The sequence below is a fragment of the Emydura macquarii genome, unplaced genomic scaffold (genome assembly GCF_026122565.2).
Source record: "Emydura macquarii macquarii isolate MOO-44397 ecotype Brisbane River unplaced genomic scaffold, CSIRO-AGI_Emac_v2 contig_518, whole genome shotgun sequence".
NCBI classification, from domain to species: domain Eukaryota; kingdom Metazoa; phylum Chordata; order Testudines; family Chelidae; genus Emydura; species Emydura macquarii.
The window spans coordinates 9,258-24,608 of record NW_027130655.1 but is presented as its reverse complement, the minus strand read 5'-3'; the positions used below and the strand labels follow the sequence as shown (position 1 = coordinate 24,608).

The window sequence follows — 15,351 nt, the reverse complement described above, 5'->3', positions numbered from 1 at the left end:
ACTCCACTCCACTCCAACTGCCTTTGCTTAATTCTTGCTGTATTTCTCCACCTTCTACTGTGGCTTTGTCCCCATGTACTTCCTGCTTACTCTTCCCTGTCACGCTGTGTTAGCCTCTCCACCCTACTTCTCCCGTACCAGCATAGCCCACCTGGGACTAGACTGTACCACCATTATGCAGAGGGAGCTCTTATTCGTGCCAGTAGTCTCACTGACTTTAATAGTGGTTGCTTTTGAAAATCAAGCCACTTATATAGGTGCCTAACTAAGGATTTAGTGGGGATATTTTCCAAAGTGCCCAAGGGTGTTAGGAGCACAAAACCAATGGAAAGTCAACTTTCAAGTCCATTTAATTCCCTTAGGTGTGATTGCAAATCTCCCTGTAGGAGCCTAACTTTAGGCATCCTCTAATGAAAGTATTGGCCTTGATAAGGCAACACAAGAGAAGAAAACAGCAGCATGAATCCTTAAAACTATACCAGTGTAAAATAAATCCAGTAGTGTATGAGACTATGGGTTAGCGAGATCTACAGTGGTACCCTAATTTTGTTGACTCCACTGTAAAACATGAGAAAACAAATGCCAGTAAAAATCAGTAAATCCATGAAAGAAATACGATAGCCTACAATTAATAAACAGCATCTTTTCAAAAAAGAAAAAAGTGATTTTATTGTTTTAATATACAGTTTTAATATGTTAGGGTAATCATACAAGATCTCTTTTGTGTTCAATTTACATATTACAATACAAACATGAGCTCAAATCTTTTGTTTTAATGTACAAAAGTAATCCAATGGTTGTCCACCAGCAGCTTTGAAACTCGGCAAGAAAGATTCTAAAGATTTTAAGTGCAGTAATAGACCATATAGAATACAAAATGAGTACAAAGGACTTTTCTCCAAGGTGTATAAACATTTGAGAACAAACAATGCCTGCTCCACAGGGCAGACAACTAGCAATTTAAAAAGTCACTGACCAATGTTCCAGTCCAGAAAAGAATTGGAGGAGCATTAACCTGTGTTACAATTTTTATAACATGGTCTAAAAAAATCTGTATAAAAGAATTTGCACTACTCAGAAAAAGGTTTCTCTTCAAATAGTAGGAAAGGAACTGCACAATCAAAAAATGAAAAAGTAATATAAAATATTTTCACCACTATTTAAATGACAATTAAATCAAGCAATAGTAAAAAACAAAAACAAAAACCCCAAAACAAAAACAACCCCCCTTCTGTTTAAAATAACAGCACTGTTTTGCCCATTTCCAATGAGTTGTACTTATGAACACACTATATACTTGATTTTCTTCCATATAGAGAAATGTGTCCATTTGGTCTGTCACTTCAGCCTATCACATTTCACTTTCAAGAAGACACATTTTAATGCTGTTTTCCATATAGTCATCACTCTAAATTAGATGCATCCTCAGATCAAGTTAAATACATTTCTTCCTTTTCTTTATACAGTGCAGAGTATATGGGCTTAGATTATGTAGATTCTCCTCTACTCCAGTTCACTGTCTATTTCTGAGTTCAGCGGTGTGCAGTAGTTTGGCTTGTCTGAAGGTACATAGCCTGGCAGACACACACACTTGTACGAACCTTCTGTGTTAATGCACTTGGCGTTCTTGCAGAGAGACATCCTATTGTTCAGTTCATTGCATTCATTCACATCTGCGAAAACAGACACACCAGAACATGTAGATAAAACTACAATATAACTAGACATGGCAATGTAGTTCTTTTCCTCCACAGAGACTATTTCCCCCATGATGTATGAAATTAACTTTTACATCATTAGTGATAGAACATGTTGTATGAAAAAGTGAAACTGTGTATTAACTTCAGATTAGGCAGAACTACATTAGGGAGGGTTAAAAGCATTTTAATGAATACACATTTAATGGAAAAGAAAATAGTGGACTGGATATCAGAGAGAATCAGTAATAGTTTAAAGAGCCTTTCCTGGCTAGATCACCAGTTTGAATTCAGCCCTGGCTGTTAAATAAACTATTATTAATAATCACTTATAAATAGGTTTGGCAGAATTTGATTTTTTTTTATTTCAACAGATATCAATGTTTATTTTAAAACTTTTTTCCTATTTTTATCTATATAAATTTTCACGTATACACAAAATTATGGATTTTAAGCATTTTTCAATTTTTAGCTATTAAAATTTTCATAGTGGCAGGAAATTATGGGGGTCAGACAATTATTTGACTGTTAAATGATTTGACTGTTAAAATGATTTGACTGTTAAAACGCTAATTGTCAACATCGTATGTCAAAATATACAATGTAAATATCCTTCAATCAAACTCTAAAGTTCTCTAGCAGCATTTTTCTTACTTTGCCTATCTATAAATTTCGATTATCACTGAAGGAAATATTTTTTGTCAGTTTGCATGTATACGGTGAAATTGACATTTACCAACAAAAATGAGGTTACTTACCTGTAACTGGAGATTCTTTGAGATGTCTGGTCCCTACCTGTATTCCACTATGGGTTATGCATGAGTCAGAGAATTTGAAAGTAGTATCCATTGGTCTGTGCATGTGCCCTGACTTGCCTCATCCTTCTGTTCAAGGTGAGAAATGGCAGGGCGGACTGACTGTGTCTCCAGTTTCTTCTCCGTTGTGAAACTGACAGATCCGAAGCAGAGGGGAAGGAGGGCAGGAAGTGGAATACAGACCACACATCTCCAAGACCCTCCTGTTACAGTAAGTAACCTCTTCTTCTTCTTCAAGTGAGGTCCCTATTGTATTGCATTGTGGTTGATTGACCAATGATACCTGAGTTGGAGAAGGGTGCGAGGATGAGGACGGAAGGGTCTTGTGGAAAACCGCCATGCCAAAGGGGGCTTCCACTTCCGAGTTCTGCACCAAGGTGTAGTGTGTTGCAAACCTGTGGACAGAACTCCACACGCCTGCTCTACATACGTCTATGAGAGGCACATCCTGAATGGACGCTGTGGTCATTGCTTGAGCTCTAGTGAGTGAGCCTGTGCCCCTGTGGGAGGGGGAAGTAAGTTTGACAGCTGGTAGCAGAGTTTAACGCAGTCGGAAATCTATTTGGAGATTCTCTGAGTGGAGATGGCCTGAACCCTGATTCTCTCTGCTACCGCAAAAAACTATCTAGCCTTATCCTTGTGGAATACTGTAAATGGTGGGTCTGCCATCAGTTCCCTGATCCTTCTAGTCAGTGATAATAACAAGGAAGGCGACCTTTATGGAGAGGAGGGGCATGGAGCAAGATGCCATTGGTTCAAAGGCTGGTTTTGTTAATACCGAGAGTATCAGATTCAGTCCCATTGAGGCGCAATTGTTTGGAGGGATGGAAAGGCCTTTCCAAAATCTAGCAGGTGTGTAAAAACAGAGCAACCCTGCATAGGACAATGGAACACACTGACTCTCAAAGTACTGAGGGCGAGACCTTACGACTTTAAAGATAGCATGTAGTCCTGGATTAGGGGAACCTCCACTGCTTCTGGTAAAACCCCTTTGTGTTGCGCCCAAGACTAAAAGTGTCTCCATTTAGCGTGGTAACATTGTCTAATGGAATCTTTCCTACTGTTTAGAATGTCTTGTACTGCCAAGGAACATGCCCGTTCTATGGTTAATGCCCATCCAAATACCATGCCCTGAGGTGGGACAGACATGGATTAGGATGCTTGATTTTGCTGTTGTCTTGGTGTGACACACTGCACCCCCCATGATCACCCTTCTAGTGTAACTGTGTATTGTTTAATGCGAAGTATATCATGTAAGATGTTTTTGGAATGCTCAGGAAGTACTGAACTTTATTGTTATAATAATGTTTGTTGCTTCACTATGTAATGTTCCCAAAGGTGTGTTTTATAGCTTGAAACAAATTCAGGCAAAACCTTCTAAGAGCAGAGGGGCAGTTTGTGCCTCACTAAGGCATGCATAAAACAAACCAGCTCTTCCAGGAACAATGGACTAGCCTAAGCATCGATAAGGGGATGCTCATTGACTCCAGTATGGAGGAAGCCATACAAGGACATTGTTTGTTTGTCACCTGACCCTGAAAGGGGAGGTGAATCCCCAGAGGGGAGGAAAAAACATTTTAAAAAGGAGAGATATTTGCAAGCTCTCTCTCTTCTACCTCCATCTACAAACACCACCAAGCAACTCAAGTGCTGATCACAGGGGGAGGGCCTGGCTAAAAGAGTCTAGCCAGCCTGTGATGAGAACCATCTGACTCTGTAAGGTTGCTGAAAGTTTTAAGCCTAGTTTAGAATGCGATTCACCTTTTATTTGCTTTTGATCAAATCAGACTTGCTTTCCTCTGACTTCTAATCACTTAAAATCTTTCTGTACTTAATAAATGTATTTGTTTTTATCTAAAACAGTGCATTTGGTTTCAGGTATGTTAGAGACTCCATTTGAAGTGACAAGCCTAGTGCATATCAATTTCTTTGATAAATTGATGAACATATGAACTTGCAGTGTTCAGTGGGCAACACTGAACATTGTAAGAGGGCAGTTCTTAGGGTTGCATCTGGGACTGGGAATATTGGCTCGGGTCATACCATTGCATAATCCCACGAGTGGTTGGCTAAAGGTACTCACTCTCTGAGTTAGGAGCAACTTACATGCTATAGGATGTGTGTGAGCTGCCCAGGAATGGGAGTTCTCACAGCAAACCAGGATAAGACGGGCTCCAAGAGTGAGGGAGTGGGGTGACACAGTGATTCACCAGTCCAGATTGCAGAGGGGAACGTCAAAACTGGGTCAAAAGATTGGGGAAGTTGGGGACGGTAATTGGTGGATGAGACGACAAGCACAGGAGATTGGGGAACCAGAATTGTCTAGGCCAGAAGGGGGCAATCAGAATGACCATCGATGAATTTTGTGTAGTATCCAAGGTAGGAGCAGTAGTGGAGGGAAGGCACAGCTGAGTGGGTCTCACCAGGAGAAAAGGAGAGCATCACCGTGGAGTGGTAACTGAGGGCTCCCCTGGAGCAGTAGGTGGCACACTTGCTGTTTGTCTTAGAAGTGAACAGGTTTCTGGTGGGGGTCCCCCATTATGCTAAAATGTTGTATAGCACTTCGTTGTGACGTTCCCACTCATGGTTGATTGCAAAGTGTCTGCTGAATGAGTCCATGAGCACTTTCTGTGTCCTTAGAAGGTAGGCAACAGATAGGGTGATCTGACTGCTGATGCACCAATTCCAGAGATTGATCACGTCTGTGCATACAGCAATGAATTTTATTCTCTCTTGTTTGCTGATGTAGAAACCAGGGTGGTGGTGTTTGACAAGACAGGACATGATGAGAGCAAATGAGTGGAAGAAAGAATTCATACACCTTCCTTATTGCTCCAAGTTTCAAGATGCTTATGTGCATCCTGGATTCTTGAGACGTCCACGTCCCTTGTGTCATGCAGTTGTCCATATGGGCTCCTTATCCTAACAGGGACACATCAGTGATGATAGTTTTGTCCGGGGCAGAGGGAAGCAAGGGGACTCCTACATGTACATAATGTGGGTCTGTCCATCATAGAAGGGATGGCAGTAACTGGGCCAGGATTGTCACATGAGGTTCAAAGAGTGACATGGATTGAAGCCATGTCTGAAGGCAGCAAAGATGAAGTTTCACTAAAGGGGTCATATAAGTGCAAGAGGCCAGAAGGTCAAGTAGACACATGCAAGTCTTGGCTGATACACAAGGGTTGTTCATGATGCAAGCTATGATGATGATGACTACTGCCTGAAATCTGTCTGTGGGCAGGTATGCCCGTGCCATGATAGAATTTAGGGTAGCCCCAGTGAAGTCCAATGGTTGCTTGGGGTTGAAGATAGACTTTTCAATGTTGATGCTGACTCCCAGTGAAGAAAAGAGGCTGAATAACATAGAGGTTGACACATGGGCTTCCTGGCAGGACCTGGCGGCTATGGGCCAGTGGTTGAGGTATGGAAAAACAAGGAGACCATAATGTCTGTTGTGAGGTGCTACTATAGAAAATTCTTTGATGAAGACTCCGGGAGCAGTAGCTATACTGAAGGGTAGTACTCTGTGTTGGAAATTGTCAGAGCCCACTGTAAATCTGAGAAAAAGTCTGCAGGCAGAGTGAACATTGATGTGGAAGTAAGCATCCTTCATATCGAGAGCCCTGAATCACATGCCTTTTTCTAAGGATGGAATTATCGCTGCCAACATGACAATGAGAAACTTGAGTTTGCAGATGAAGTGAGTGAAGTGGCAGAGATTGAGGATTGGTCTCTAACCGCTTTTCTTTTTGGGTATTAGGAAGTAAGTTGAGTAGAACCCTGTTTCTTGATATTTGAGATGGGGGTGTGCTACTGCTCCTCACTGTAATTAGGAGTTCAGCTCCTGGGTGAGGATACTGTTGTGAGAGTGATCCCTGAAAGGGGATGGGGCAGGGGATCTTGGAGGAGGTAGCGTTAGAAATTGGATGGTATAGCTATGGCGGATGACATTCAGCACCCATTGGTCTGTTGTTATCACATTCCAAGCGTGGAAAAAGACTGCTAAACGACCTCCAAAAGAAGTTGAATGGTTGTGAAGCATTAGGCTCAGTGGTTGGTGGCTCTTGAGCCAGTGTCAAAAATACCTCTTGAGGGGGGACCTGGGACAGTGAGACCTTTGGACCTTTTTGTCACTCGCGTGGAAGTTCATAGGGTCTCTTCTGGTAAAATTGTGCACAGCTGTACCTCTATGTGGACGACAGGCGGTGGAACTTTCACATTGGGGTAGGAGTGTAGATGCCTAATGAGCGAAAGGTAGCCCTGGAGTCTTTTAGTGCATGCAAAGACTCATCTCACTTCTGTTTTGAAGGGATGGGGTTCATCAGAAGGGAGGTTCTTGATTGTGTTCTAGACCTCCATAGGGAAACCAGAAGCATGAAGCCAAGCCTTTCTATGCATCACAATAGTAGTAGCTATGGCTCTGGAGGAAGTATCAGCCACATCCACTGTGGGTTGAAGAGTAGTTATGGCTAAAAGTTTCCTTTCCTTGACAAGACCTGAAAGTGGGCACAGTCTTGCTGTGGGAGACTTAGCAAATTGCTTGAATTTCGCATAATTCAGGAAGTCATATTTATCATGCTTGATAATTGGCTATCTTGAATTGTAAATGAGGTAGAGAAGACTATTTTCCCCAGTAGATCTAAATGCTTCTCTTCCTTGTCTGCAGGTGTGGATCAAGGATGTTGTTGTTTAGCTTTCTCCACAGCAGCCTGAACTACCAGTGAGTTCAGAACTGGATGGGAGAAGAATTATTCTGAGCTTTTGGCTGGGACGTAGTAGCGTCTCTCCCCTCCTGTGGGGTGGTGGTACATGTGGCCGGGATGTGCCACACTGTCATGGATAGTTCCAGTATGGTTTTATTGATCAGCAGTGCTATTCTTATCAGTCTTGAAACATGAAGAATGTCCAGAAGCTTATGCTGGGCATCTTGGATCCCTTCCAGCAGGATATGGAGTTCCTTTGCAACTCTACATAAAAGATCTTGAAATTATCTAAAGCCATGCAGTGGGGAAAGGGATGACGCAGTCATAGCTTCATCCAGCACTGATGAGAATCTAATCAGCTCCTGTGGGACCACCAGAATCGGGGTATAAAATTCTTCCTCTGCTACTGGAGCCGTGGGCCTGCTTGGTGGCGACCCTCTTGTGGACTGGGCAGGCTTTGAAGGTAGTGTTGGTGGTTGTTGCTAATTGAGAAGGATCATGGGTAAGAGGCACAGAATTTGAAGCCCAGAGTTCTAGACATAGTCCGGTACCCGAATGAGGGTACGGGGGAGCAGGGAGGCCAGATGGGGAAAATCTCCAAAGGCTACTCAAATCTAACTGTTAAAATGAGTAACTACTACAACTAGAAAAGAAATAAAACAAGAAAAAGTATGGCTAAAACTGATAAAACCATTTATAACTGTAATTAATAGAACTGCATCCGAGACAAGGGCACTGAAGATTCCAACCGAGACCTGCTTTGCCCTTATCACTTGGATGGAAGCCCGAGATGAGTCAGGGCGCATGCGTCGACCAAAAGACATTACTTTCAAATTCTCTGACTCCATGCGCATAGTGTTCATGAGTAACCCACAGTGGAATAATAGGGACCATCACTCAAAGAAGAACTAATCCTTTCAAGCACTTATAAAGTGCCATCTGGTGACTGTTCAGTGGTCTTTTGAAATGAGCTGTTGATCTCAGTTCTTGGTGCAATAGAATTCTTGCATAAACCATATTAAAAAAAAGAAAAGACATACAACTGGCACTACTTGGCACTCTGGGCAGAGAGGCCAGTAACAAAATAGTTGTGAAGAGAAAACTACCTCTCACCCCTAGAGTAAGTCTCTGTACCACTGGATTGAGATGCAATAGGGGAGTGCCTTCATTGCCAAAAAAGGTGGTGGTGGTGGGTTTTTACAGAGAGAGAACTAATAAGTGTTAACTATCTTGCTGTAAAGCTCTAGTGGAGGCATGATGCAAGTAGTTTTTACTTCAATGCAGTTAGACAAGATTGTATACTCCACTCCTCCATCTGTGGTTGACCTCAACTAGCTAATTTGCGGTAACAACCACAGACCATCGTCTTCACTAGCATTTTACAGTGAGATAGCTAATACATGTTAGTTATCTCATTACAAAAACACAGCCTTTTTGGCAGTGAAGACATAGTCTGTTAGGGGAGAGCAGTGTAAAGAAGCTTATGTTGCTTTTACTAGAGTTGTATCTGTTCTGCAGATAACAAAAGGACATCAGTCTCCCGTGCTCTCAATTCAACTCTTAACATTAATAATAAATGCACTCAAAAAAAAAAAAAAAAAAAAAAAAGATCTGGGGAAACAAGGACAGGAAAATGCATGTAAATATATATACATATATATGGGAAAACATATGGTACAGCTAGATAAAAGGTGACATTTTCAAAAGTGATGTACGACCAGATTTTTAAAGGTATTTAGAGGCCTAAAAATTCAGATAGGTGCTTAGTGGGATTTTCAAAAGCACCTAGGTGTCTAACTCCCATTGATTTCAAGAAGAGTTAGACACATAGGTGCCTAGTGCGATACTCAGAAGTACCTATCTGAAGCTGTAGGTGCTTAAATACCTTTAAAAATCTGGCTGTAAGTCACTTTTAAAAATGGAACTTAGGCTCCTAACTCACTTACATACTTTTGAAAATTTTACGCAAGCCTTGTCCTGCATTTTAATGTATTACATTTTATTTACGTGAGTTGTGAGTGTGCACCTTTTAATTAATTTTACTTTTACCATACTAGTTAGTTTAGGATTGAAATTGACACCGGCACGCTAATTTACTTTTTATAACTATTATGAATAGTCTATTCCCTAGCTAGTTATTACTAGTATACTCTCCACAACCCCATATTTCCCACAGATACATAAGGATAACTGTTCACTGATATTCAAATGATCTAGGAATTCAGAGATGACAGCTCAAGGGAAAACTGGCTCTTTCAATATATCATATATAGATTTGGCATGTTTAATATAATTTAAATGATCATTCGTCAGAAAGGTTCTGCTTCTGCAAACACTTACGGCAAATAAGTAACTTTACTCACATAAGTAGTCCAAAAGTGAATGGGTCTCTTCATGTGAGTAAATTTGCTAAAATACAAAAATGAATTGCATGTAAAACATTGCATTGTAATCTCACCAACACAAGTCATTTTGGCCATGTCCAAGTGGTAGCCATCGAAACAATCACAAGTGTAGCCTTCCTGGACTCTCACACACCGGCCATTTTCACATCCATTCAGAATGCCACATTCCTCTGCTTGTAACTCTTCAAAACTGTTCAGAAAACCTGGGTGGAGAAAGTATTGCAAACAAATATGATTCATCAGCTCTATAACTTTATTTACAAATATACAGTGAGACTCTTCAATGGTTTCATGGGTTTACTGAGATGTGACAACTGTTCAGAGTTACTCAGTAACTGAGTAACATCTCAGAACTGAACTGAGATGTTACTCAGTTACAGTTACTGAGATGTGACAACTGTGTACAAAACAGGTCAGCAGATCTGCTCCCTCTGGAATTATTAATGTACTAATAAAATAGTTATATTTTAAGATGAAAATAAAATGAATGTTTGAAATCTGTTTAACTAATGTTAAAAGCTTTAATCCACTGTTTAACAGAGATGCACACATTTTGATTAATTATCTCAATGATAAAACATTACTTTGTAACAAAAATCTTTTAAAATCAGATCTTATAATTGTACCATCTTCTACATAAGCACGTCTATATAACACTAAGTGTTGTAGGTAATTGGTAAAATAATTATAAAAAGAAGCTCTTCTAAATATTGCTATAAAAAGGGGCAGGAAGAAGTTATATGGTAATTACTCTAGATGGAATGTGAAAAAAAAAAAAAAAAAAAAAAGGAGTCCCAACTGCCTTGAGTGATGTAAGAGGAAATTAGATGGCTGACCTATTGTGGTTTTGGTTAATAACTCTGAGAGTCACTCAGATACTTGGGTGATGGACACTGATATAAATACCTATAAACTACTTTACTGTGTCTTGTCATAATCCTAGGTTGTGAGCTCTTTGGAATATGGACTTTATTTTTTGTTTTACTAGTTTCTACAGTGATTACTATGATGAGGCCCTGCCCCTTGATTTAGGATCTCAAGACAATAACAATAAGAACAATAGGGGAAGAATGCATATGTTTTAAAATTTATTCAAAAACTTTAAAAGTTTGTTGAATTTCAGTAATATTAAAGTGTTCATCTAAGTACCAACAAGTTAACATTATACAACACTTTCTATCTTTCCATTCTTAGAGGCAATAAACTAAACAGAACTGTAGATGGCAACCAACCACATCAAAAAGAATCCTTGAGAAAGTCCAGAGTATTTAATAGCATCTCTCCTGAGCCAGTTTAAATAATACATTGGGGTTTGCTCATGTGTGTGGGGGGGCATAGAGGGGTTTCTTTACTGACTGACATTTAATTCACACATTACTCCACAAACAGACCATTGCATATCTAAAAGCTGCTCGCATATTTGGGATCATTTTTAACAGAGATTTGATATGTATAATATACTTCAACTATCTGTTCTATTAATTTCTTCCTCTTTTACTGTTCTTCCATCTGCCTTTTCACATTTTCCTTTATTAGCCCAGGCCCCCCTCATTCTTCTTCCCATCTCTCATTTTCTCTTTCCATGCCTGACCTTTCTAACTCCACTCTCTCTCTCCTCATCCATATGCCCTCTATTTGGGCAACTCCACTGTGTCCAGCACTGGCTCTTCAAGGTTGTCTGGATACTGCACAGGTTCATGTCCCCGTTGACCAAAATATACCTGGTTTGGGAGAACGTTGATTTCTGATCCATTTCAATCAGTTCTGAAGACATGGAACAGATCAGCATAACAAAAACATGGGGTCCCCATGCTGCCACATACCACAGAGACTTAGAAATGAACTTGAACATATATTTAGTTTGTTCAGTACACACATTCATATACAGTGGGGATCATTACAAAGTTTCCTATTAATGTAGCAAACTGCAGTAAGATACAGATGTTCAACAATTTATTGAATAGATTATTTTGATTTACTACAAGATAACAGGAAACTTTTCAACACCCTCTATTGTATTTTAATCCATTTAGTGCCTAGATGGAGCTCCTTTACTACAGGTGTTTGCTGGGCCCTCATGAGACAGTTAATTGTGAAAAAGAAACACTGCCAAGGAGGGAAAAGGCAGTGCTTTTGAACAAATTCTTTACAAACAAAAGAAATCATTAGTTCTCCACTGAGCTCATATATAGCAAGGTGAAATTTTAGCTGGCTGAAACTGGTTTAAACCAGACAGTTTGCACTATAACCTATACTGCACATGTCTATTTTCAAACTTGTTTGCAACAAGTAACAAATATTTGTTTGCAGTTCTAACAGAATTTGATGGTAATAAAATTGCAAAATATTAAATTGGCATGTCAAGATCTGGACTGTAGGTCTTTCAGGGACCTGTCTCTTTTCCGGGATTGTATCGCACCCAGCACAATGGGATATCAATCCCAATTGGGATTTCTGAAATAAATGTTTATTAAAATTATCATTATTATTAATAATACAACTGGCTAAATTGTCCAAAACTTCGGGTATTTGCTGAGGTATATACAGCATTTGCTCAAGCATCTGCCCAGGATGGGGCTACATAGAGGTGTTTGGGGTTAAATCCTGTGTTCATTTGTCACTATTGTTTCAGAATTAATGTCAGGATGCTAGAGAGATCCTAGCCCTGATATTTCTTTGATATCTCCTATGGTTACATAAAGCTCTCTCATCACAAGTCTTTTATAATTGCTTATAATATGAGGAAGTATTTTCTTACCCCCCTTTATAATTTGGACATTAGAATAGAAATCATCTCTCCCATTCCAGCTCTCTTCCCTCATATTGGGGTCCTCTCCTTCTGGGGTTTTCATTATGCTTTGATAATTTTCATCAGTTTTAACATTTAGTTAGAAGTCAGTATTGTGTAATTAAAAGTCACACGGATGTAAGAACGTTTTGGTTTGTACAACTCTGCATAAAGTCTATTAGGTTTGTTAGGTATTAAACAGAGATGATCCCACTAGGCTGTATACACTGTACATACATACACTGTATGTCATAGAATCATTAAAATGTAGGACTGGAAGGGACTGCCACAGATCATCTACTCCAGTCCACTGCACTTATTTAATTCAGACCATTTCTCCAGTTTGTCAAAATCATTTTGAATTTTCATTCTGTCCTTCAAAGCTCTTGCTCCCCCTTCCTGCTTGGTATCATTCACAACCACTATAAAAGTGTACTCTCTCTGCCATTATCCAATGAATACTATACTACAGAAAAGTTAGTCTGAAAGGAGAGCACAGCTGAGAGACAGATTTTCAAGTGCTCTGCACTCACTGTAGAGGGCTAAATGTTCAGAAAAGCTCAGCTCCCATTTAAGCACAAAATGCCTAGACAGTTAATCGGGTCTCATGGATGCTGCCTTCACTGAGATCAGGAGAAAATCAGAAACTAGGAGTGTGGTTTTTTTCCCCCATGATCTCCCACTCTTACCAAACATACATGCTTCTCTCCTCTGTAGGGGATCCCTAGTCTCACAGTTTGCAGAGCAAGTAGGAAAGTGTAACAAGACTTCTGAATCTCAAGGAAAGGCAAGATTCCCCCCATAGCAACAAGGAAAAAATTCCTACTCACAGCAAGCGTGTAGGCAAGGCCCATCCATGCTGAGTGGGTTGAAAAGGCCACAAACCCTCCCCCCCCCACCACACACACACACACACACACACACACACACACACACACACACACACACACACACACACACACACACACACACACACACACACACACACACACACCTTCCCATAAGCTGTTTAACCTGCAGGGCGTCAACTGCCATGAAAATGGCCAGCTCCTGCAACTTTTCTGATACCAATGAGTCATTTGACTCCAGTGGCTCCAGCTCCCTCCTCATTCTGTGCATTTGGCTCACATGCAGCCCAGACCCAGCAGCATGGAGTGAAGTGATTCCAGTCCCCTTTCCTGGGGGATTGGCCTCCCTTCTTTCCCTTTCCAGCCTCCATAGATCCCATAAGAGATCATTAAGTGGATACTGTTTTTCTCGGGAAGACATGCAAGATACATGCCTGCAGACTGTCCCTTCAGACTGCTTGCTAATGCACTCTTCTCTCTTATAGGGCCCCTTCCTCACTTCTCTGAGGAGTTTGGCCCAACCAGCAGGTGAAGGATATTGTTCACAATAGATTTGTAAAGGGGCAGCACAAAGTCTTAAGCCTCATGAGATACTCAGATACTTTTCTGCAGTACTCCTTTGTAAGCAGTCATTTCCCATTTTGTATTCATGCAATTGGTTATTCTGTCCTAAGTGTAGTACTTTACATTTTTCCTTATTGAATTTCATTCTATTATTACTTGTGCAATTAGTGGAAAGGAATACATCTCAGACTTCTGCTACTCATAGTAGTCCTCTTGCCCTGTTCAAAGCTATCATTTTGATCTTTTTTACCATTATTTATTTTAACTTAACTCATTTTAATGGGAGACGTTGCGGAAGAGAGAAGTGGTACCTGTATGCTATAAGTACAAAGCACTTGGGATTTCCAGTTCCTTCTGTAACCACATTGCGTTTCTAACATGAGACTGTGAAAAAAATATGCTGGACCAAATTCAGCTCTGGTATAAGAGTGCAAGCAGAATTCAAGACAGTCCAAGTAATCTAGATCCTGAACTAACAGCTATTGAAGACAATGGGAATCTTTCTATTGACTTCAAAGTGAGTTGGATCAGGCCCTTATTTAATAAAAGATGCATTTTTCAAGCATAAACATAGAACATTTCATTTTTCAAGCATATACTTAGAAAACTACTTGTGTAAGATTCTGTAGCAAGACCTTTACTTCCCCCCCCCGTGACCTATTAATTTATATGTGCATTGGCATTCCAGCTAAAGTGTGTGCAAATCACACACTCTGGTCATGCTAAGCTAGACTATTTTTTTTAAATAAGAAAATCATGCACACACTTCACATCCCCCACATAAGTTCGGCTGGAAAATCATGGAAAGCAGACATGAAGAATTTCTTTTTTAATTTAATATACCCTAAAGGAGTTTGAGTCACGTGCTCCAAAGAAAAATTAATTTGTGAGAAGGAAAACTGACTTTTTTTTTTTAACCTTTAGCTGTAAATCTGTTGGTAAATATAAATTTAGTATACTTGGCACACATTATTTCACTATATTAAACAAAATAATACTGTGCTTTGGGCCCAAATACAACCCTGGCGCTGGAACCTGAACACCTGACAGAAAGTTAATGTCATAGGAATAACTAGAACATAAATAAATAGGCCACATTACTCAGAAGCAAACAGATGAATGGAGCCAGTTACAGGGAAGTAGTCCAAGTTATAAACCTACTTTCAAGAATTTTACATAACAGTGGTATTTACTTACGGTCTTCCACAAAGAATGGATCAGTTTCTGGGGTATAATGTTCCTCAAAGTCAACCAAAGCATCTTGTCCATATGGTCGGCGAGATCCTGGAACTGGAACATTGCACAGCTGGGCATAATCCTCTGATGGGGGAAAGCAAAATAGGACATAAAACTAAACACAAGTGTAACCATGGCTGCATTACAGCAGTTCCAATGACCTGCAACTCCTATTAGCTGGAAATAAATGTCTTTTCCTAGAAACACCAATGAATGTAGAAAATATTTTGCATCTTTCCAGCATTGCTTCTTCTCATCATCCCACAACACTGACCATTTTTTAAAACCACAG

General features: G+C 40.1%; 1 protein-coding gene across 1 annotated transcript; it reads right to left on the bottom strand.

Moving 5' to 3' along the window:
* Positions 1-643: 643 nt before the first annotated feature.
* Positions 644-15,143, bottom strand: LOC137147209 (latent-transforming growth factor beta-binding protein 1-like; the record flags this gene model as incomplete). The annotated part of the gene is made up of 3 exons (XM_067539102.1): positions 644-1,673; positions 9,677-9,826; positions 15,021-15,143. Coding segments are annotated over 3 exons (443 nt in total), but the record flags the coding sequence as incomplete, so codon positions are not given.
* Positions 15,144-15,351: the final 208 nt, after the last annotated feature.